This window comes from Cibotium barometz, chromosome 8, assembly GCF_041138505.1.
Source record: "Cibotium barometz isolate CiBa-2024 chromosome 8, ASM4113850v1, whole genome shotgun sequence".
Taxonomy (NCBI): Eukaryota; Viridiplantae; Streptophyta; class Polypodiopsida; order Cyatheales; family Cibotiaceae; genus Cibotium; species Cibotium barometz.
The window spans coordinates 51312718-51338993 of NC_141053.1; the positions used below are offsets into that span (position 1 = coordinate 51312718).

A 26276-nucleotide genomic window follows, 5' to 3' on the forward strand; every position below is an offset into this window, starting at 1 on the left:
ACCAAGAGCTCAACTGCCTCATCAGGAAGCTCCCGTCCAATCCGGTGTCCATCAACCAGATCAATGCACCATCCAGCTTCTGAGTCACAGAGACATCACACTGCTCACAAGGATCAACACCTGTTACGGTGCATAAACAAGTCCTGGAAACCTGATGAAACCTGTCAACCACCCCCTCTGAATCCGGAACCACAAAGCCTGGAGAAACCACCTCCTTCTGCAAGCAAACACCTGTCACCTGCCTGGCTTTTCGAAAGGTCCCCGTGGAAAGAACATCCTCAACTACTGGAAGTTCTATGTCCCGAACACGACGAGACATCAGAGCATAAGTGACCTGTTCAGCTTCCTCTGACTCACGAACACAAGAACTACCAACCTCAGTACTGGAAAGTTCCTGCCAACTGCTGCCATCTACTGGCAAGCTATCCACCACCTGGTCTCGGAAAGCCCGCACCTGCAGCGTATCCACACCTGAGTAGCTATGACCACACTGCCACTCATCACAATCTTGAGGACCTGGGAGAGAGAGTGCTGAAAGCCTGTAAACTCCATTCTCCACTCCGCCTTCCCAAACCACTTGGCCTGTTGCTTTGTCCCGGAGAGCAACAAAATGCTCATCAAACTCCACCCGTACGCCAGTCTTGCACACCTGATGCACTGACAACAGATGAAAACCAAGTGCCGGAACATACAACACCTGGGAGGAATGCTTCCCCCCTCTGCCATCGGGAACTATCTCCATCCTGCCCTCACTGTGAACTGGGATAGTGGACGTATCCCCAGTAAGAATATGACCAGAACACCTGCAGAGATCCTGTAAACTGGAACGGGAAGGAGTCATGTGCCTGGAAGCACCACTATCAAGAATCCACTCCCGAGCATCTGTTGCGGAGAGTCCTCCAATCTCCTCCCTGCCTGAAGAAAATGAAGCATCGGTGTCCATCACCTCCAGGTGCACAAAAGCCGGAGTCTTTATGAATGCTGAGGAGTCTTCACCCTTCTCGGTCTTCCGCTTGGGACACTGCCTCCAGTAGTGGCCTTTCTCGCCACAATCATTACAGGTCCTCTCTGCCTTTAGCTTCTCGCGGTCAGCGTCGGACATCTTCTCAGAAGACTTCTCTGATGAAGCCTTCCCCTTGCCCGAGTTACGGCCTCTCGACCGTTGGCCAGTAAAGGCCTCCGAACCTCCACCCTGAGGAGGGTTCGTGAATCGTTCCTCCTGGTCCAAGACCATTGGCACAAGCTCCTCCCAAGTAATGGTGCTGAGCCTGCCACTAGTGATCAACGAGGAATAGAAAGCAGAATACTGACCAGGCAAGTGGGAAAGTAACGTGATGGCCATATCTTCGGACGATATCTCTTTCCCAGCTTGAAGGACTTCCTGCTGAAGGGCCTGCAGCTTGTTAATGTGTTCCCGCATCGTCGAAGACTTTGCAGGATCCATAACCCGCATCTGCACTTCCAAGGATATCCGCTTCATGGGTGACACCCTGTTGTACAAAGAAGCCAAGTGCTCCCATATGTCTCTCGCCAGCGTCATGTGCTTCACATGGTTGATCACCTGTGGTGTGCAATTGAGGAATATAAACGACCAGACCCTGGCGTTGACACGGTCCCACATATGTGCCTGTGCCTCTCGGTCCTTCCTCGTCGATAATAACTCCCCTTCCTCAGCTTCCGGCCTTGGCACCCCTTTGATAATAAAATCAGCAAGATCATATGACTCCAAAACTGACTCCATCATGACCTTCCAGATGCCGTAATTGGACCCGTCCAACTGCCGATCCACTGGGAACGTGGGGAGAGTCGGAATCTTCACGTGCTTCTCAACCATCTCGATTAAATCCGCCATCTCGGAGAGTAACTTGAAAGGGTGGATGGGTGGGAAAAAATCTGAAAATCAGAATATATGCAAGTGGCTGTCCAGCCCCTCTGCCCGCCTTCCTCTTGCACCTTCACTTCCCGTTCAGCCCGAAACAGTCCACCGATCAGCAACCTGTTGCTCCCCCTCTTGCTCAAAAAAACGCCCAAGATCTGCTAGAGCCTGGGCTCTGATACCATGTCAGAATATGCAGCGGAAATGATATCCAAACTTGGGTAGACAAGAGCAAGTAGACTGCAGAAAATAATCAGCACAAGAAACACAGAGAGATGTGTGTAAACTCTTCTCTATACACAAGATCCCGGAGATAACTGAATGAGAAAGTGGAGGAGGATGGGGGGCAATATATACAAGCCCATGAGGGTAGTCGGCCAGCTCTAAAAGAGGCCCACGACTGGACAAAACCCACGACTGCTGAAAAATAGCAGTCGGTCAGCATCTGGTGCTCCATGCCTGCACAGAACAAGTCGGCCAGCACTCAGACAGCCCACGACTGCTACAGATGCAGTCGGCCAGCTTCAGAGTGCTCCTGGCATCACCTGGCAGCCCTCCAGCCACTAGAAAAAAATGGAAAAAATAGGGAAAAAATACGGGGAGTGAGGAAAAATGATATACGGGCGGGCACACCCACAACAGAGGCCCTGGTGTATACAAATAGACAGGAGATGACTTCTAACAGTTACCCTTACCCATATATCACTTACATAAGAGAGATGGATGGCTGAATTTTCTTCTATTCGCTTCTCTTCTCTACAACCATAACATAAAGATAAGAGTACATATATATGGGAAAGTACTCTCCTACTGAAACATATAAGATCGATCCATAGTGTCAACGTAACTACAACCATAACATAAAGATAAGAGTACATATATAAGGGAAAGTACTCTCTTACTGAAACATATAAGATTGGTCCATAGTGTCAACGTAACTACATGAGAGATGGCACTATAACTCTGCCATAACTCTAGTGACCCAAAATGGTTGTCCCACAACTTGTAAACGACGGGTGACCGTATCATCCATAATCTCACCACTCATGTTAGTGGCATAAGTACAGAGATGTCATCTATATCATGCTAATTAAGCCTCGATATCTCAACTATTGTATGTTAATAGAATAGAAGCTAGTGTATAAACTCATAATAATAGCTAATGACGAACTTTAGTAAGCCTATAAATAACTAAGATAAATTGTTGTGTAGTCACCTCACTTCCCATACCTATCATTTGGACCCACAAACTTTAGAAAGGGTATCCAAAGCTTAAAGTCTATCCACTCCATGTTGGTTTACGGGATAATAATCTACTCTAGTATATAGCTTATTTAGAAATGTGCCACATCTCATTTGAATTTTCTCTACATCATCTAGACTCCTTGGCCACCATCACTGTGAATACAAGGATGTTGGATGCTTGGGTTGCTTAACCATTGTAACTCCTCCCAATGGAAGCCATGCAAATATGATTTAGTTGATGTTAAGATTTCTAATATGGGATTGATAATGGTGATTAACAACATAGATTAAGCATAACTAAGGTGTGTTGTACCATGCCAAAAACTCCATGTGAGAGAGAGAGACACACACACACAGAGAGAGAGAGAGAGAGAGAGAGAGAGAGAGAGAGAGAGTGGCACACTCAACACTCAATTCTATTGCATATCTTGATGAACCATACACCATGGCTTCTTATATAGATAGCCATTGACCCAATCTCCTTTACATGTCATCGTGCCATGTGGCAAATCCTTTTTCACATTCTTTTATGTGGCTCTCACCATTCACACAATATCTTATGTGGCATTCTTATCTTACCACAATATCTTTTACATCTCTAGGGTGCTTTCACATACTCAAGCCCAATATTCACTCTCATACATTTTACATTGCACATTTCAACATCCCTTCTCAATGTAAACTTGGGTGTGTGCATACAATCTCTCCAATTAATTTGATCAAATCACCTCTCATCCCCATCAATTTGGCATTGCCAATCTTAACAATTCCCCTAAATGCAAACTGGAGTGTTCAACAAGTGTGTGTGCATGTGTCTAGCCAACCTAGATACCTCAAGTCCCTTGAAGTAATCTCACGTATCTCTTGTGCCTCCTCATGTTCACCTTCAATATAGTCTCAGTAGCCTTTTTCCATCCGAAAATTTGTTAATCTAAATCTCTAAGCATGGAAGTCATAGTCACAAGGGACAGGGGATGGTAACGGGATGATGCACTTAAAAAATACTTTTTTTAAAAGTTTTTCTACTCTACACTTATTCTACTTTGGAAGTACATCAAAATGAGAATAAATTTACACTAAAATGGTAAGCTTTTGAGTCATATTAAGTTTTTACAAAATATGCCAATCAAAGAGTGAAGGCATTAACGATTCATTATATTAAGTAGATAGAAAATGAGTCATGACTCAAGAGTCAGGACTAAGCCTTAAGGAGGCACAATACATGGAAGGACAAAAAAAAAAAGGCTAAAGATGGAAAGACTCAAAGTGCTAAAGCCTAAGTAGTAAGGCCCATAAATCATGATTCATTAATGATCATCCACGTGAAGTGCTCGCCCTTATGGTCATGGGTAGCTTGTACCAAAGGAACATTAAGCTCATCCTCATTGGCATGTTGTTGCTGCACCTCATCGTCTTATTGCTCTTCTTGTTGACTCATCTCCCACTCGATGAAGGGATCTGCCTTCTTGGTCACACTCTTGTAAAGCATTTGCAAGTTTAGTGATGAAGACAAGGTCATTGGCATGCTCTACCCCGAGTTGGTTCCTCTTCCTAGAGGCAATGTCGTTGTAGGTGCTCCAAAGTTTCTCCAAGCAAGAGGAGCTGACGGCTTGGCTAAGTATGCAAATGGCCAACTGTTGTAGCTCCAATCCATCCGAACTAAAGTCCTCACACCATAGAGCAGCACCAACTTTGGAGGAGTCTGTGCATCATGACAAGCATAGGAGTCATGAAATGATCTGTACATGGAAAGTTGGTCCCTAATCTTGCGTGCCGAACCGATGCATCAGACACAAGATAGTCCAAGATGATCGTTAACCCAACGTTCACCTCTCGGTCACTCTCCTGCTTGTTGACTTGAAACTTTGGGTCCACGGCATAAGCTGCTGCATGCAATGGAGAGTAGTAGAAATTCCACCTTCCTAGACACAAAGCATGGATCTACTCATATTTGTCTTCATCAGGCAACGAAGTCTTTCTACTTCTCTATCATGCGATCCATGGCCTCATAGACTTTGCCTATGCATGGTTTCATAACATCTACAATCCTCAATAGGTAGACTATGGGCCTCACCATAGCATCCATGGTCTTCACACTCTCCCAAAACAAAAGGCATCATCTGCTTGTAACCTACACTCTTGGCTGGTTTTTGTATGGGACTCATGCATGTCGACAAACTCATTTTGCTAAGGAAAAGCCCCCTCAAAGCACCACTACAATCCTTCAACCGGCCCAACATGAGGAAGTTGTAAACAAACCGGGTGTCGGAATATTTGAGGAGAGAGAGAGAGGGCCTCTTGTTCAATTCATGCCGAAGTTGTTGGTGGTTGAGGACAAAGGAGACCATGGTGTTGGCCTCCTCAATGAGAGGATTGATCCATGGCAATGCCCCTATGTCCTTGAGGAGGTTGTTTAGGCAATGAGCCATACAAAAGAACATCGTGACATGTCCATACATACCTTGGAGGATAGCTCTCACCGCCCTATTCGAAGGTTCCCCATCCGCACAAAGTCCATTACATACTCGGCGCCAATCATCTCCATGGTGGTAGCCCACTCCACCACAAGCACATCCGCGCTCTTCCAAGTGCCGGATGCATCATGAGATGAGATGAAGTACGTCTCTCCATGGGAATATGCAACCACACCATGAATACCCCTCTTGCACGGGTGTCGCTTAATCCATCCACAATGAGGGAGACTCCATTCCTCTCCCATCGCTGCTTTGTGTGCTCTACAATGTGCTTCTCCTTCTCGAGCAATGTAGTGTGCAAACTCTCAGATGAAGGGGGCATATAGATTGAGCCATACTCCCCAATCTTCTTAACCATGGCCTTGAAGTATCCAACCTATTCAAGAAAGCAATTTACTAATGAGAAGGGGACTAGTATGATGAAAACATGAATGATGAATCAGCGATGATCGATTGCACTTACCTAGACGCTTGAAAGGGTAATGTGGTCATGGTGGAAGCGGGCCACCACCATATCCACCTCATCCTTCAACTTGGGATTCCAATTCTCTCCCAAGTGTAGATTGTCGCCGTGGAACATGCAAGGGTTGAGAGGCCGTGGAGGTGGAAGGTGCTGGCATGATGGATGGAGTATCATTCTGACTCGATGGTGAAGGTGATGGCGTGCATGATGTCAATTGGCCCGATCCACCAGATGACTCCATCATAGAGGCTTGAGTTTCTCTCCCCATTGTCGTGATATCCATGGCCACTCATGGTGTCCTTCTTGCTACTTCGACCGCCTCATAGATAGCAAGCTCGTCGAAAAGTTTTCATCTCTTTTCGGGCGTGACATTCATGCAAAACCACACTTGATGTCCACTCTCATGCAAGAGGTGGGCTCACACTTTGTCGGCACCACCCGTTCGCCGTCGATTATTACGGGCAAAGCTTGCATGCCTGTGGTGGTGGCCGAGAACTGCCTCCATGAGCAGATGGGGTGTAGTTAACCTCCTCTCACCATGTCCATCCCGTCATTCTACGGGAAGCCCCGACACACATGAGGAGGATGCCATGGTTAAAGATGGCTTGTCACTTGAAAGTTGATAGCTAAAGAGAGAGAGAGAGAGGCTTGAGGGAGAGAGACTGGAGACTAGAGTGCTTGTGTGAGAGGCTTGGAAGTTGGAAGAGGCTTGAGGGAGAGAGACTAGAGTGCTTGTGTGAGAGGCTTGGAAGTTGGAAGAGGCTTGAATCTTGAGGGAGAGAGACGAGAGTGCTTGTGTGTGTGTGTGTGTGGCTTGCCACTTGGAGCTTGACTCTTGAGAGCAATGAGCAATGAGACTTGAGGCTTGACTTGAAGGTGTGTGTGTGTGTGTGATTGTTCTTATATAGATAGGTAAGTGGGAGACGCAAGAGTCTTGAAGTCTTGAGAGGCAAGCCACAAGGCAAGAGGGCCACTATGGCCCTTGTGACTATGGGCCGAAATGGCACAAAGGCCCCCAAGACGGCATCCCCAATGGCCATGAGAGACGGTCATAAAAATGATCGTTAGACTACACAACAGATCATTGCCGTCTCTCGCAGGCACTGCCCCCCGCAGGCGCCATCCCCCACACCGGCCCTGCCCATGGCGCCATCCCCGTCTCCTCGTCCCTTGTGAGGGACCCCTCCAGAGGGGACGTCCGACCGACCCCTTTCTTGACGCGTCCCAAAATGGCATCCTCCCGTCCCATCCTCCTGTCCCCTGTGACTATGATGAAAGTTGTTCTTGTCAGGCTTCTCTGCAACAATTTGGTTAATACCATCATTTGACATCTTTTCTCTGCAACATAAACTCACAAAAAACAGCACTCTTGTTTAACATGTATAATCTGTTGTATTCTCTACAGAGAGCGGTACTATACTACACCCAAACTATCATAACCAGTGACCTCAATTTGCATACATACACCCAATAGCAAGTGTAAGACCTCTTTGCAGTACACAGTGTCTACACACACAACCAAAAGCCCTTCCTACAGTTCCAAAAACAAAATTATGTAGAGAATCAAAACTTACCTGTAGTGCATGTGGACGCCTAGGAACTGAAAAATGAAGGTCTAGACACACCCAAAACACATTTTTGGTCCCAAAATGTTTTTGCAAAAGACATTACAGTTGCCCTGCAGCTCCGCTTCCACGAAGACAGCTCCTCAATCTGAGTTCGTTTGCCGGTGCCTCCTGAGACAAGGGTGTAGTAGCCAACATAAAGGGGAAAGAGTAGGTGAAGCTCTTACCCTCGTGTGCTTCTCTTACTTTTGCCACTTAGATTCTTAGCATGAACTAGGCTCTGATACCATGTTAAGATTCCTAATATGGGATTGATCATGGTGATTTTAGCAACATAGATTAAGCATAACTAAGGTGGGTTATACCATACCAAAAACTCCATGAAAGAGAAAGAGAGAGAGTAGCACACTCAACACTCAATTCTATTCCATATCTTGATGAACCATACACTATGGCTTCTCATATAGATAGCCATTGACCCAATCTCCTTTACATGTCATCATGCCATGTGGCAACTCCTTTTCCACATTCCTTTATGTGGCTCTCACCATTCACACAATAAATTTTACATTGTACATTTCAACACCCCTCCTCAATGTAAACTTGGGTGTGTGCATACAATCTCTCCAATCAATTTGATCAACTCACCTCTCACTCCCATCAATTTGGCATTGCCAATCTCAACAATTGATGCCTAGAAATTAGAACATAAGAGTAGAGCATTGATACACATCACTTATCATAATAATATTTTAAGTATAATTTTTTAAACATATTATCTATTCTTATTATAAGCCTTTTGGATAATTAATTAACAATAGTGTACCTTATGTGATACAATAGATGGCTATAAAGTCCCACACCTGTGTGCTCTTGTGAAAAAAGATTTGATGAATAATTTAGAACTGGTGAGATGGAGGTTTTATGTTAATAAAGCTAGGGTGTTTATAGAAGCTAGGGTGTAAACTCACAATAATGGGGCTAATGAACTATAAGGTGATGGAAATGGTAGTGTCTCTATTGAAGATCTAGAGACATAGGGTGGCCATGACTAGAATAATTCAATAAGTAGTCATAGTCCATGGTACTCTTTGGAGTATTGACTTGCCTATAAAGAGGTAAAGTAAACTTGTTGCGCAGTCATCCCACCTCACATATCCATCAAGGTTTACTTCAAACTCCATTTTGGACCCAAAAATGTTAAAAAGAGTATCCAAGATTAAAGTTACTCCATGTATAGATCATTATGGGATAATGATCCACTTTAGTATATAGTTTATTTAGAAATATGTCATCTAAATTTTCTTTATACCATCTAGACTCCTTGGGCGCCCCACCATCACTTGTGGAATACAAGGATGTTGGATGCTTGGGGTGCTCATCCATTGTAGCTTCTCGTAATAGAAGCCATACAAATATGATTTAGTTGATGCCTGGACATTATACTATAAGAGTAGAGCATTATATACAATTCTTATTATTTAGCAGAATATTTTAAGCATAATTTGTAAACGTAGTATTATTCTTATCGCATAAGTCTCCTATACTTAATTTTAATAAGGTAATTTTTTTATTCTTGGCATACAATTCACTACTTACAAAGAAAATGTATTTTTTCTATGAGGTTTCATCCATTAATGATTTTTTTAAACAATTGATACTCCATCCTTTTTTTCTAATCTATTTACACAATTTGTTACAACTAATTTTCTTTGTAATCAATCTAAGTGAAGATAGAATATCTTTTGCAAAGTTTATACTATAGAGAAACTATTTAGTGCTTGATACCTAAAAAACATTCAGCTTTTCAAAGCTACAACTCTATGCACAAGGCTTTAATTTATTGACATCCAACGGTAACCCCACTTCATGTATTAAAACATAGCATGGTTCTAATGCAAGGAGTAATTAGATAATTTTTTGTTGTTTCTCTTTCAATGTCCACAAAATATCACTTCCTTTTTATAGTGAAGGTAATTATTTTTTAGGAGGGTTTTCTATCTAAAGAATAGAATTATAATTTCTAAGGAGAGGTAGATTAAAAGTGGCTAATAAAAAGCTTACAATGGAACCCAAGATGATGGAAGAGGTAGGAGCATCATTAAAACTACAAGAAAATGAAAGATGTGAAAAGCTACACTGATGAACTATCACCATGGACAAATGAACATGATAATGGGTCAACATATATGTAAAATAAATGAGAGGTAGGGACTAGGGTACCTTTATAACACATCGATACAAATGGATTAGAAATCATCAAAATTCAAAGCAAACCAAGGAAAAGAAGACAACTAGGCTTTCATTGATGGCTACAATGATAGAGCTATACTTTATCAAAAGACACAAAGGAAGCTTGTTAATAGGGTAAGTAAGAGTGTACTATTCAAAAAGCATGGAATTTTCCAAAGATGATGCATACACTAGTTTGATAGTAAATGACTAAATGAGCCAATGTTTGCTTTCCTAATAACTCAAAAGACTCACAACAACATCATAAGTGCATCATGGCATGTGTCCACCTTACACAACCTTTTGTTATTTTATTTTAATGTACAATAAGAAAATGCATGCAAAAAATATCACAAAATGACTCAATGGCTAATTCCCTTCTTATAGAAGAAGATTGCACATGGCTATGGTTTTCTTGAGATTTGTTTGGTTTTTTTGGTCTTACGCTCTTAAATACAATTAAAGAAATCCATATGATCTCATTTTGGAATTAAGATCTCAAACTCTTAAATATAATCAAAGATATCCATATGATCTTATTTGGTATAGATCTCAAGCTCTTAAATATAATCAAAGATACCCATGTGCTTTTAAATACAAGTAGCAATTGTAAACAAGGATAATAAAAATCACTATAACTTGGCAACAATACATGTAACCAAGGAGTTTATGATCTATAAAAAATGCTACATGTGTTGTAAAAGTGTCATAATTTACATACATTAAGGCTTTCGTAATTTGAAAAATTAAAAGGTTTTAAATGTAAAGGGTAATTTTATCATCTCAAAACCATAAAAAGATGTTTGTGACACCTTGAGATAATTTTTAGTAAAGCCCACCGAATGTTACCTTACCTTTTGAAGCTATATGTACTAACCTTATATTTGATAATAATATTTTATTAAAACTTGTGGAAATCTCAATTGAAATTTTAATAAATGAACTTACAAGAGACACAATTAGGACACAAGGAAGGATCTAGAAGAGAATATTAAAAGGGACACAAGGACACATGAGAAAGGATCTAGAAGAGAATATTAATGACTTCCCACATATATTATTGACTGCTTTCCAAAAGTGAAAATCTCAATTGAAATTTTAATAATGAACTTACAAGACACAATGACACAAGAAAGGATCTAGAAGAGAATATTAATGCTTCCTACATATATTATTAAGTGTCTTCCAAAAGTGAGATTTTCAAATTTAAATCATCTTATGTTTATTTGTACTACATTTTGATAAGAACAATAGGTCTATGCAATGAAATTTCAAAGTTAAAGTATTTGAAAGAAAATTTCCAATTAAATAGAAGTATGCAACTTACCCTTTCTTCTATAGTATGTAGTTCCCTTTCTACAAGCTAAATTATCCATTTAGATATTTCACTAGGAAGATAAGGCTTATTGGCCAAACATAACAAAGATTCATTCCATTAACATAAAATAGAGGACTTGTTTGCAAATATATATTATCTTAACTGCTTCCCTCTATGTCAATACCATACCAAACTCACTTCTTTAAGATATATTTTATGGTACCCATGAGTTTGGTATTAAAAATATATTTTATATACACTTTTGTAAAACTTTCCTTCAAATTTATTATTGTCTTTGATAACACATTTTAGATGATATCGTTAGTATATTAACTAGAAATTTCTTGCTTGCTTGAGCTGAAGAAATTATGTCTACAAAGTTTTTGTATATCAATCAAGTATTACAATATGGATATTTATAAATGAAACCTCTAATTCATCTTTTTCTCTTAATATGTCATTCTCTTTTCTATGATTTATTCACCCTTCATGTGTTTTTTGTTATTGATTCAATTTCTTGTGATTGCTTTATTTTTTATCCTTATCTATAGGGTTAGGCATGCCTTGATTTCTCTCTTTCCAATTCCTTTCAAATATTGCAATTTTGTGCTTCTTCTTCTTCTTCAAGTATGCCTCCCTTTCATTATATTAATCACTTTATTACTATAAAAAGAAAAGCCTTCTTTTTCTTGCTAAAAAGAAAGTGATGCTCACTTTGCTGGTCATATCTTTTTTCATGAAGTGAAATTTACTATATACATTTTCAAGTAAATTCAACTACATAGTTCTATACTACCACCTTTAAATCCAAATTACAAACATTACACAAATATCATATAACCATTCCCATTTACTTTTATTTTTCCTTAAGAAAGCTATTCTTCACTCCTCTTCTTGTTTCTCAAGATGTGTATGTAAAATATTGAGAAATCCATAGTTGTGAACCTAGTTCAAGGCTACACCACTTTATCAAGTATCATGCAAACTATCGCTTGAGTTTAAAAACATGAGGCTCTTACATGTTGAAAGAATAAGTATTGATGAAGTAAAACAATTGGAGGTGATCTACAAAGAAAATACTTTACCAAATTCTTTTTAGTTGTTAGATGACCGAGTTTGATATTTTCAAATCAATTCAACCAATTATTTGTTCATTGAATTTGATATACATCTTGTGGTACATTGGACATGTAGGTAATTAACCATGTTTCACATGGTTCAATAGTTGATTGAATTTAATACAGATCTTGTGGTACGTTGGTTAGGTAGGCAATTAATTGCGTTTCACATGGTTCATCAACTCATTAAATTTGAAGCAGATATTACGGTACGTAGAACATCTAGGCAATTGATCGTGTTTCACATGGTTCAATAGTTCATAGTTTCTTTTCATGAAACTCTTTTAGAGGATTTCGTGAGGAGCTTCCACAAGGGTGTGAATAAATGTAAAAATTATCCTAGATGTATGTTACTCAATATTAACACTATCTTTGTTCAATATGTTGATGCTAGGGTCGATGTTCCTATTTTATTTCCCTTGCGATTATTCAACTCATATCCCAAGGAGTAAACTCACTTAATTGACTAGTTAGTGAATCCTTTAACACTAGGATTAGTTTCTCATGCATCGAGTCCATGAAATTATTACAATGGACAATGACCTATTGTTCTTAAATTACTTCAAGGGATGTGCAAGTGATTTAAACATTGCAATACTATAAATTTGAGAGCTACAACCCTAACGAAAACGTTCTTGGTATAAACGAACATATTTCTCCCAACTTAATAGGTCAACATTATCGTGACTTTGAGGGCTACAATCTTAGTGAAATGTTTTTGGTATAAACAAACATATTCCTCCCAACTTAAGGTTTAAAAAATTGACAAATGCAATCACTTGACTAAGATCTTTTTGACAATGTCTAGTTACACAGATCTTGATGATCGTAATAATAAATCTAAGTATTAATAACATCTTTCGCAAGATTCTACAAAACATTAGGTCAAAAAATCACTTTGTGTTAGCTTAATGCTAAATATTTTATGTCAGGGCCCATTTAGATAGAGTATTTTTCGGACTTGTAATTGGGTTTTCATACCTAACATAAATTATGCTCCAAGAAAACAATATAAAACAAAATGCTAAATGTGTAAAGTAAACTCTTAAAGTTAAAAGTAAGCTACACTATCATTAATAAAACAATTTATCAATCTTGAGGAAATTTAAGCGTTAGAAAGGTCCTTTAATTCATCTTTTGAGTGATTCGATGCAATATTTTCTTAACTATCACCTAATCTTATTATTCAAAGATTACCAATTTCATGTTCTTATCAAAGGGTGGGTTGTTACCAAATGGTTGTCTTATGAATTTGATGGTATCATTTTTTTGTGCCTTTTACGTGTGATGTGCATAAAGTCTAGAACCCTAGATCTTGCCAAAGAGGGAAGGGGGGCGAAAGACAAAATTTGGGTTTGGTTTTCTTCAAACTCTAGTCTCTAAATTTCTAATTGGTACCGTTAAAGAAGTAAATAGGTTTGTAATCTTCATCATTAAGTATGATTGATTGGTAACATCTATTATTAACTATATAAATAATGATTCTAACACCATTCAAACAGCCAGTACCCAAGAAGGACAACTAGATCCACAGCACTAACCCAAAAAGAAGAGCATCTTATGCGTGGTACTGCGTCATGCAAGCGTGGTACTTACTTTACGTCGATGCAGAAGACATGTGTGTCCATTAAAAAGAAAGTGTTAATGGGTATCACTTCAAGGGTACGGCAAATCTTTACCGTTGGATATGGCCATTTGGAATGGGTCTGCCACCAGGACTTGAGCACTGAGGTAGTGTCACCGGGAAGTTTGCCGGCTCTGCGCTTGCGGAGGATCTCTTCCCGCACGTCGACAATCCTCTCTTTGTAACCCTACACACACGAGCGCCCACACACGTTTACAGTGAAGCAATCAACACCCCTCATGATATGCTCAAAATCAAAGTGCACTTTGGCACCCCCAATGAGTAGATTGATGCACCGGTGCAGCTAAGTGATTTTGTGTACCGTTTTCAGCTCGCTCTTAAGCTCTTGCCTCACTCGCTCCATGAGTGTTCTCTCTGTCTCCGAGGGTATCAGAGGTCCAAAAGCCAAATTGCAGTCACTATCGTTGTATAATATACCAGGATCACTCTCCAGCGGGTCATCCTCATCGTCGGACATGGTTGCACCTGTGCCTTCTCCAGGCGATATACCTGATCTAAGCAAAAAAAAATACAAGCAGAAAAAAAACTGGCAGTCACATATACAGAAATGCAACCAGCACAGGAGAAAACTGAAGCAAATTATGACGTGACAGCACATTTCTGTACATCCACGTATGGCGTTTTCTTCGAGATCTCATTTCATTTCTTTTCAAGACGAGACTGGGAGACGCAAGTATCCCCTCTGTGTGTACTACTGGCATCTTTTTTTTTGTATCCACGGACCTGTAAGACTCAGAAGTGATTGCTCTAGCTCCCAGCACGCCCTCACTGCCTCCCGGGCCTGGAAGTGCATATGCTGCTGCAACTGCTCTGTAAACGTGCATAGAAGCAGCACATAGTGCGCCTGCGCAATCACATCAAACAAGCAGTACTGTACTTGTCAAAGTCGTAGCGAAATGCAAGCAGAAAAAAGAGAAAAAAAGTAGAATCTCGGTTGTATGCTTAGGTGAATAGCAGAAGAAAGCTGCCATTTCTTCTTCAGAAAGCATCACCATACACGCCAAAGGCCATTTTTCTGCAGAAGGGCGCATCGCCATAGCCAGCAGAGGAAAACATTTGTGGATAAGACGTCGCCATAACCACGGTGCTTTTTTGTTCAAGCGCAAGTTTAGTTTAATTATGGTGCAAGCAGAAGAAGGCAATTTTCCGCCATAGCTAGGGTTTCGCCGTTACCATGAAGTGGTCCAGCTCGTCTTTCTCTTCGCTGGCAAGGAGATGGTTCTGGCCGAGCATAGAATACTTGGCGAGGGTCTGCGGCGCCTGTGCGAGCTGCACATCGATGCGAGGAAGGTGGTCGACAGGGGTGGCTCCGCGCAGGCAAGCCAGATGAGCAGCAAGAAGCTGGTCGCAGAGAGGGTGCATCGAGATATCGGCCTTCAGCCTGGCGCTCTGCCAGATATTGCTCTGATTTTCTTGTTCGACGCCATCACCAACGTCCGGCTGCTGCACCAAATCGCTGCTGTTGGCCGTGTCGGAGTGGCCAAGCTCCAGCAACGCTCTCCCAGCCTGGTTTACATCTGCAGAAGCAGGACCGTCGGCGGCGCCCTCCTCCATAGCCATGGCCGCCATTGGATTAAGCTGATGATGATCCCCCGTCTGCTTAACCCTCGTCGCCATATCCATGGCCGTCGATCTCCCCAGCCAAGCCCTTCCGGCATGATGCGCGTCTTCAGACGCCTGTTGCGACTGGAGATGCAAGAAGCTGCACTGCACGCATTGCGACCCCGGCTCACAGCCACACCATTTCCTGCCCCTGCTTGTGTCTCTGCCGTCGAAAGCCTGGGAAGAGGTGGAGGAGGCGTTCCGGAGCTGCACGGCGCCGCTCAGCCATGTCGGAGCGCCAAGCTGCGCAGTGCCATGGTGCAAGTTGAAAGGTTTTTCGTCCATGGAAACGGAGGGTGGGGGGTCACGTTTGAGACCGTAAGGGTTCTGCTTCAAGAAGTTAGGGTTTCGTTGAAGCGTTGGAGGCCATGGCCATGGCGAAGTCCAGTACTGTTGGAATGGTAAAGAGGTATCGATGTCGTTTATGGAGATGCTGGGGAAGGGCTCCTGTAGAGGCAGTTAAAATTTCGCTGGAGCGGGTTAGGGTTTCGCGAAGGCGATGAGAAGAAGAAGGGGAGGAAGCGTCATTGTAGTTGTTGAGCTTTCGCTATGGCGTGAGAGAGGAAGAAAAGCTGATGGGGAGGGTTTGAAATTGCCTTTGTCGACGTTCACACCGATCCCGCCCACTCTCCTGAGGGGGGCCGGCCAAGTGGATGTGTACAACAGCCCTTTTTACCAGCCCTCTTTGCTTCTCATTCCACACGTGTCGCTCCCGCAGCATCGGGACCATGAGCAAATGGCTTCATGTGGCACGTGGCGCATCTGCTTGCAAGTTGCGCCGTCTCCCGACCAAGCCGTTCTTTGACTGCCGCATGCCTCTGAGAAGACACTGGCCGCGTCTGATTGGTCACGGGTCCCTAACTACAAGACCATGGAATAACCAAGTTTAATCGCTTTTTACCAATCAAACAGTGGTAAGTTGGTAAGTCATGCCGTGCAAGGGTGGTGATGGTCCTCATTGGTCCATACTTTTTCCACGCCATGTTTTACGGCCGGCACAGCAAGGGTGGTAATGGTGGTCCTCATGATGATCATGCAGAGCATGCTCCTCCACAGTTGCTTTTTGACGGGCATCACGCGCATTTTGAGCATTTTTGTAAAAATACTTGCAAATTTTTAAAATGCCCGTCAAAAATCACATTAAAATACAAAAAAAACTTGCTATATTTCACCAAACGCAAGGGCAAGGGTGCCGTCACTAATCAAGCCTCCTCTCCTCCATCCCAATGCTCGGAAAAAATGTTTTTTTCAACCCTTGAAATTAAAGTCAATGCTCAAACTTAATCGGGATCTAGACTTGAAAATCACTAGAAATCATACAAATGCCAAGATTTATAACTAAAATGTAAAAATTTCATCCCTTAAAAATAAAGGCAACATGGAATTGTAACTGGGATTCTTGAATTGTAGCCGGGAAAATTACACTACAAATCGGGTTATGTGAGCATTGCTCCATCCTCCGAAGAGACTAAGGATGGCGGCATTACTTTTTCCAAGCCACTTTTTGGAGAATGTGTGGCCAGTGATGATAGCCCTGTTTTAGTTGCGAGGATTGACACTAAAATTACATGCCATCCCATTGCTCTCTAGGGAGGAGTGGGTAGATTCCAACTCAACACCTCCTCGTTGGAATGTCCAAGCACTATCGTTAGGTCATAAACTTTCGGGAAACCTCACCGACCCCTGGGCATTCATGACCATCATGGTTCGGTTAGGGTTGAGATTGATGTTGACAAGGGTAGCGAAATAAGAAGGTAATTACGTGTCCAATTCCATGGGAGAATGGTGTGTACTTGCAAAGGCAGTGGGTGGTATTCTACTAGTAAAACACATGTGATGATCATGATATTACTATCCTATGCCCTCTAGAGAGATCAAGGATGGTGGCATTACTAAGCTGGCCAATGTCCTTTGTGTGCCTTCATGGTTAGGGGGATGGCTACAGATCAACCCCATAATTTTGGTATGTGTGTTTCTACAGACATGTCAGTGCACGGAGCTTAAGAAGGAGGGAAGGGGGAGGGGGTGCTTAGTCAAACTACCACCTACACTGTCACTTGACAGTCTAGGTATGGGAAAAATACAAAAGCACATGTACGGCTTGCAGTGTACAAGAGCAATGTATACCCGTGCTTTATATATAATACATGTGTGTGTGTGCACATACATACGTATGTATGTATGCACATACATACATACATACATGCACACACATACATACATGCATGCACACACATGTATACACACCTCTATCGATCTTTGTGTACATGTAGCCCAATGCCTTTTGGTAGTCAATGGTGACAGGGTTCACTTCCAATCAGACTAGAAAATTTGCAAGACAAAGGGAAAAAATATGCACTAGTGCAGTTTTCTCAATGCAATGGATGACAAGGGCAGTGATTTTGGGCAAAGCGCGTCTCACAAAAGTTTGTAAACCATATTAACCATTAGCCACCCAGCAGCCCCACGAATGACTAGCCACCCACCTCGACATGAGAACATGCTAGAGTCCATGTCACCTTCTTGTCCACGTTCTTACATCCAACCTAAACATGCTAGAGTTCATGTCACCTTCTTGTCCAACCTAAACATGCGAGAGTTCATATCACCTTCTTGTCCATAACAAAATTGAAAAACTCCCATGTTTTCATGTAATTATCATGATTAAATCTTTTCTCATGACGTGATGAACTTTCCCTTATTATCATTTACACTCAAGTTCTACATGCTTTCCCTAATTATCATTTAAACTACCATGCTTTCATGTAATTATCATGGTTTAGTTTTTTCTCATGATGTGATAAACTTTCCCTTATTATCATTTACGCTTTAGCTCTATGTAGACACACCAAAGCATCTTCAAAGAACTCTATCACATGGAAGCCTAACTTCACTTCAAAGTGTGCCATTCTTAGAGTAATAAGTTGAAAGTACATGTTTCAAAGCATCTTGATAGAATTTACCTAAATACAAATTTACTTTTATATGTAGAGTTCTAAAAGTACCTCATTTAAGGAAACCAATCTTAGAATAAATTTACTTTGATATGTAGAATTCTAAAAGCACTACTCTTAGAGCAAAGTACCTCGTTTAAGGAAGCCATTAGAAGTGTGCCACATATAATAATGCACCTCGTTTAAGGAAACCATTATAAGTGCCACTCTTAGAGTAATGTTCCTCATTTAAGGACACCATTAAGAAATTGTGATGTAGGCTTTTATCACTATCCTTCAACATCAATGTTAATATAATATGACACATTGGATTCAATGCCAGGTGAAGTGTTTTTTCACCACCCAAATCTTTCGAAGCATTAGCAAGTAGGAGATGTGGGTAGAATAATATTTAATTAGCAAGATCAATACATGGTCTAAAAAGATAGAGTAAGCTTTGCACTGATGCTTCAGATTGCATGCCCATGAAGCTTGTGCACGCACCACAAGTGCTTGGAAATTTAATATGCCTTGGCCTTGAATCATTATACGTTTGAGAAACAATATAGTATACCTCATATCTTGGTCCATCTCATTTGCACCCATCTCTTAAATTTCTAACACACTATCAAGCTGCTTCTTTTTTCTCCCATGGCTCATGTCTTCTCCACATTCAACCTCGACCACTTTTTGATGCCCATCATGCTTGTAATTTTTCGAACTTGAAAGTGACATGGAAACAAAGTTTACCCATACATACATTTAATGGCGATTTCCAACAAATCATAATTGCAAAGCACATGGGTCGGTGGATTTTTTTTCAAAACTCAAAGTTTTATCTCAACTTAGTGATAGTATTACAACTATCCCACACATTAAGCCATTAATTTTAACAAAAATAAAAAATGCTAACACACACACACACACACACACATGTGTGTGTGTACACAAACACACATATACATGTGTGTGTGTGTGTGTGTGTGTGTGTTTGTATGCATATATATATGTTTATATATGTATGCATGTATGTATGTGCATACATACATACATGCATGTATATACACATATGTATGTGCATGTGCGCGTGCGTGTGTGTGTGTGATGTAATGCTACTTTTGGGCAATGATTTCTAATAATGTAACTATTTGTTCCTCATTGTTAAAGAGAAATAGAACATTGCTCTGTAAATATTAATGGCTAGATAATGTGCTATGTACAAAGAATTGAATTCATAGTCAATATAAGAATAAAGACACTTTTTGATTGATGTGATTTTTTTCCCTGTATTCCTAGGATGAAGGTCACTTTAAGTATGATGTGATTGGGAAATTTATTACCATGATCTCTTGAAAAATTTAAGGTTCTTTCATTTTATGTAGCATTTTGGAACTTGAGAGTGCCTCATAGCTTTACTCCACTATAATAGGGTTGTCACTAATAAGGACAAAGGGGATTTTTGAAAATTTCAAGCATAGTAAAAAATGACTTTTAAATGTCATGCCCTAGAGAGTAGTGTGAGCATGAATGATAATGATGATACATCAAATTTGGTTGTTCAAGTGACTACTTAGCTACCTTATATTTTTCAAACATGCAATGCACATTTTTTTTAGTGCACTTTACTAAGTTGATCTTGTAATGTAAGGAACATTGAGCATCACAAAATATATCTATAGATAAAGAAATGCCAAATCTAAGAACCCCTCGTAGTAGACATGGGTAAGCAAGGATCCACATAAGATCTTTATGTAATATTGTCTCTTGTCTTGTAAGCTTTTAGCTTTTAGAATGCACGATTGAATCCAATATACTATTCTTCTTGTCATGATGTAACATTCATGAATAGGAGGATCCAGATTGCTCCTTTTCATGAATTATTTTCATCACAACTTCCAACATGCCAACATAATATGTTACTATAACAATTTCACTTCAGTTGTGATAGTATAATTTATGCTTAGGTGATGAAAAATTCATTATGATGTTTGTGAGAAAGATGCTTTTTTTCTAAAAAATTTAGTCATTTTTGTGGCATCAAAGCAAATTTCTGCATGTTTTTTTGGTCTTCAGTTCTTTCATTACTCATGAGCCTCTTCATGCCTTTTGATGAACATAAACCATTAGTGCTGCAACTGAGTGCTTAAGATAGAGACTTAAGACATATACTTAGAGCCTAAGCTTCAAGCATAAGGGCTTAGCATAATCTTGTTATTACAAGGGTCATCTAGGTACTTACCTCTTAAGCCAATGGCTCAACCTCGTGATGGCAAAATCCACTCACACTTTTATCTGCGCTCCATTGCCACTCTATTATGATACTCTATTATTATGATCCTCGATCTAATCAATCTATTGGGTAAGGAGAAATGCATGTAGAAGAGACTATGCTGGTAGTCCCTCTCTCAATATGCATGCTATCTTTGCTCACACATGAAAAAGATGCACTTTGTCGCACACAAGCATGAAAGCAATCCCTCTCTCCACTCACACATCAGTGCACTAGAGATAGCGAGAGATGAGAGAAGCAATATAAGAGAACACAAGAGACAAGGGTAGACTTAAGTTTGCATAATGGGATTATGTCCTTTCTCGTGACTCAAAAATGTATCTTTTACATGACCAATAGTTCACAACTTTGGCCACTCAAGACTAAGTGTCTAGGGTGACCACCATGGTTACTAATGAGACATCTAAAAGTATTTTTATCTCGTGGATTCATCAACACTTAGAGATCTATTCCCTTTAGACTTTTGGCTCATGGATTCAAGGGCTGCTTAGAGACCAAAATCCCAATATCCTTTTGATAAAAATGAAAGAGAATGATTTGGTGTCTATGGAGTGTATGAAGGTTGCAAATTAAGGCTATGGTGGATTAAAGATGAATAAAGTGACAAGATTGGGGGAGGAGAGAGAGCTTGATAACTTGCAAGCACACACACACACTCACACAACAATGGATAACACACACATGCACAAAGGTGGAAGGTTGAAATCTTCTTCTCCTTCTCACTCTCAAAACAAGGCTATAAAAGATAAGTGAAAAACCCAACATAAGTACTAGAGTACTCTGTACAAGCAGTCCATAATGTGAACATGCTAAATAGGTGAGCTTGCAAGATAAGCATGCCATAACTCGGTTGGACATGGTCAGTGTAGTCCCACTGTAGAATCACTAGCGAAGATCTGTGGTGTCAACTACCAAACACGCCACTAGTGTAAATGTGGAACGATCACCTAGGCGCATCATGAGTATCAGATCGTGTTGCATTTGACATCTCAAGACTCCCCCTCAACCTTGGTGAAAATGTCAATTACCTACTCCTTTATGTTGATGTACATGAGTTCAACATCTCTTGCCCCAAGACCTTTTCTTTGATGAAGTGATAATGGACCTCTATGTGTTTGGTGAAGTGATAATGGACCTCTATGTGTTTGGTCCTCACAATGTCATGAAACATTGGGTTCTTGGCCAACTGTATGCTACTAAGGTTATTGCAAATAGATGTTAACCTGCCTATCCTAATGGAACCCCAAATCTCCAAGTAGCTCACATAACCAAGCTACCTCACATGCTACCATCGCAACACTCCCCTATACTTTGCCTCCGTACTTGACAAGGTAACTATCGACTGCTTCTTGTTGCTCCATGTAAAGCACCACTCCCAAAGGAGAACATAAACCTACTAGTAGATCTTCTATGTCCAAGATTCTACTAGCCCAATCTACATCAGTGTATCCATACAATTGTAATTATATAGTCTCATAGAAGAGACCATAATCCATTGTGGACCTCACATAGTGTAGTGTGCACCTCACACTATCCAAATGTGGCTTTCGAGGAACCTCCATAAAATGACTCTCTAATCCAACTATGTAGTTCATGTTTGAACTAGTGATCATGTAGATCAAGCTGCCCACTATCTTCGTGTACATAGTGGCATTCTCCAAAATCTCACCTATGTTTGCACTTAGCTTGCCATTTTGATCCAACGGTACAGACATGGGCTTACAACCAGCCATATTTGGACAAAATGTCATATTTGGGCTTACAGCCAGCCATATTTGGACAAAATGTCCAATGCATACTATCTATGTGACAACCATATGCCCCCTCAAGCATCTTGATGACCTCAATGCCAAGAAAGTATCGCAGCTCATCCAAATCTATTATGTCAAACTTCTTCTTGAGGAGACCCTTTGCATTCTCAACCCTCTTCATTGTCACCCCCAACAATTGTTGACAAAAGCAATGTGTGAGGGTGCAACATGTGTAGAGCAAAGGGAGGAGCATGCACATTAGAAAAGCAATAGACTAAGGGTACATTGGCAAAGCTTGATTTGTATGCTCATTTGTAAAAGGTGAAGTGAAAGGTCAAAAAGGTAGCACATGGAAAGTGCAAGAAGGGACATGTAGTATGACAATTTATGGACACATGGATGGCACAAGGGTGCACATATCTTGTGAGTTGCTCCGTGAGAGCTATAAAAGGATGTACTTGGATCAACTCTAATGCAATGGGATATTATTATTATTTGTCACCATGACAAGTCACGTGATTAGAGGCTCCTGAATCCACATACCATACATCGTTACCATTTGTGGATACATCTGCAAATAACTGAATTCCACATGTGTTTTATAATAAACAACTTCTCACTTCTATCTCTTGCTTTCTTGCTTGAAGATGCATAGTTTTTTTGCTGCAACCTATCCCTTTTTATGTCACTTTGCTTCTTATGACATTCTGTTGTTGCAAAGTGACCTGGTTTGCCACAATAAAAGCAATCCTTTGAATCAGATCCTAAGTGCTATTTTTGCCAATTGCCTCTACCTCTTTGGCTCCTCATGAAACTGGTCTCTTCCACCTGTGTTTGGTGTTGGATGTTACTATTGCGAATCATTAGACTGTTGATGTCCATAATTCTAATTTTCAAAACAGCTGCCTTGGCCTCAACCATGACCTCTACCTCTACCTCTACCTGAGTTTGAGTAGAAGACCTATTTTGAAGTGTTCTTGCTTTAAGAGGAAGAGTCTTCACCAAAATACTTCTCTGTTATGATGAACATAGACACTAAATTTCAAAAGTTGGGAACATTAGAGGTCTTAAATGGGCTTGTATTCTTTACTAAACCCATTCAAACAGACAGCCACCAGGTTATCATCTTTTAAAAAATTAATATTCAAGGGATTCAATAATGCCCTTGATCTTCAATGCATACTCATTGATAGACATGTTTTTCTTCTCCACTATGAACACCTCTTATTTTAGCTTGCAAATTCCTTGCCTTTATGTTTGTCTGGAACATCTTAACCAGGTTCTTCCATGCAACCGAGAGTGTTGGCATCCTGTATATGCCCTATCATAGTGTTAGTCACACTGCCTGAAAGCCAATACATGACTTTCCTTACACCCTAGTTCCAGTCTTTGAACACCATAGTCCCAAAATCCTTTTCGCATTAGGAAATTTTTCATTCTAAACTTTCACGCATGGAAGTTGTTCTTGTCAATATTATCACTGACTTTTTTCCATTAGGAAATTTTTCATTTTGAACTTTCATGCATGGAAGTTGTTCTTGTCATATTCTCACTGACTTTTCACATTAGGAAATTTGTCATTCTGAACTTTCATGCATGGAAGTTGTTCTTGTTGATATTCTCACTGACATTATGGTTGATGTTGTTAGACATCTTTACTTACAACAACCAAAAATCTACACAAACAGACAATTCATATATGCAACGTATAATGTAGCAGTATCCGTTTTTGTAATTCCTGTAGCGGTACTTCTACATAATCTGTATGTCATAGCAAGTGACCAGAATACATGTACATAAACAAACAATAAATAATACATGTGCAATCACTCTCTAGACACCCAAAATGCACCAGTGCACTGCAATAACCAATGTTCGGACAAAAATAGTTCCGAATCGAATCTTCCTAGAAGTGCTCGAAAACACCTTGTAGTGGTTGAACACAGGTCGAAATGCACCCAAACACTAGTCTGGCCACAAAGTGATAGTATAAAGTATTGCACTTCCACGCATGCAAAGATAGCTCCTTAATTGGAGATGTGTAGCTCTTAGAGCTACCCAAGGGGTGTCGTTACCTAAACAAGAAGGGAAAGAGATGATGATTCTCTTACTCGTTTACCGCTTCATTTTTCTTTATAGATTTCTTTTTTTTGCTCATCCCCTTAGCTTGAACCACACCATGAAAAGATTGGGGGAGGAGAGAGAGCTTGAGTGCTTGCAAGCACACACACACACACTCACCATTAGGGCCAAAAGGCTAAAAAGGCCCTTTGTTAATTTTTTTAATTAAGGAACTAACAAATAACAAGTTGCCACATGCACAAACATATGACATTCTTCTCTCCTCTATCTTGGAGGTTTCGGGCTTATTTTCAAATTCGAAACAGCTCTCTTTCTCTAATTTAGCCAAAATACACTGAAAACCAAGTGAAGTAGTCAGTTTCAAGGGTGGAATAAATCTCTTTTTGCGTGAGGTCCAAAAAAGCAAGGTGCATTAACTGTCCCTTTTTGGCAATTTTAATTCCTCTCACATTACAATACCCACCATTTCTCTCAAACACTATTTTTGTTTTTTTTCTTCTGCTCCTCTCAAGCTTTAATGGCTTCTTCTCGACGCCCTACTCACATTATTACTTCTTGTATATTTCATAGCATAAAAGAAGATAGGGTTTGGAAGCCATTGACTTTGAATGTCAGTGATTGGGTAACAATGCTTCCATCTTATAAGGGCTCTCAACAGAGTGAGAGAACTAAATGAGAGGACATTAGAAACCATTGGAAAGGCCGCATCACTACATTCAAGGTGACAGAACAGGGATGGTTTGCAAAAGTTCAACATGTTTACATGGCGGCCAAGGATATGTTCTTGAACCTTGCCATGCAATCATCTATGTATTCACACTGTAAGTTCTGTGATGCAATCTAATATTGTAATATGTATTGTTATTTCTTAGAAAATAATAAACATGTAGCTATTTCCATATGTGTTTCCATCAACATGTGTTGAATGGTAGCCCCTGTGGAGAGCTTAAGTGGTACATTTCAAGCCATTCATAAGGAAATTTTACATATTCTATATCGTGAACAACCATTAACGTTTTTCAGTTAAGAATGGTTTGTTTATCTACTTTGCACAATATAAAGTTCAATCTAGAGCAGGTTCATATGAAGAGCTTGAAGATCTACCCATTCCTTTTTTGAATTCACTCAATTGGGAGATCCCAAATACATCAACAACTTTAATCTCTAAAACCAAAATTTCACAGGACATCTAGAAGGCAATGACACCAGGAAGTAAGGCCATGTATTTAGGTGAATACTAAATCTTAAATTTAAGTTAGGAGGAGGGGGGCTCGGGGGGGGTTTATAATGATGATTTCCTAGTACTTAGCATCTATTTCTAGGTATGATGTATAAAGTACTTATGTTCTCTCAATAAGGTTCAAAGTAACATACTTTAATTTAAGAATAGGGGGTGTGTAAATGCTAGAGAAAAAACATAGATATAAGGAAGGGGTGGCATAGTCATTTTTAAAGGTATCCTTATAAGCATAAATAAGGGGGTGTTATCATCTTATGAGCTTCATATATAGGGGGTTTTCTTGAGGTTCATGCACGCAAGTGATGTCCCCCTTTATTGTCCCTCGAGATTGGAAAGAGGGTTGAACAATTAACCTCTTGTATCAAATGTATGCCCCCAGATATTGTAGCTTTTGAGCCATTATCAACAATGAGAAGAAATGACGAGAATTGATGAATACGGA

At 40.3% G+C, this 26276-nt stretch overlaps 1 protein-coding gene across 1 annotated transcript in view; it reads right to left on the reverse strand.

Moving 5' to 3' along the window:
- LOC147636382 (homeobox protein knotted-1-like 7) overlaps positions 1–16102 on the reverse strand; it is a 64081-nt gene extending 47979 nt beyond the window's left edge. Inside the window, exons 1-4 of the mRNA XM_086801822.1 lie at positions 15110–16102; positions 14660–14780; positions 14238–14425; positions 13971–14102 (exon numbers count right to left, since the gene is read on the reverse strand). Of these exons, the coding sequence (XP_086657948.1) occupies positions 13971–14102; positions 14238–14425; positions 14660–14780; positions 15110–15823 (1155 nt within the window). The 5' untranslated portion in view covers positions 15824–16102. The remainder of the gene's footprint in view (positions 1–13970; positions 14103–14237; positions 14426–14659; positions 14781–15109) is intronic.
- Between the last annotated feature and the right edge of the window lie 10174 nt (positions 16103–26276).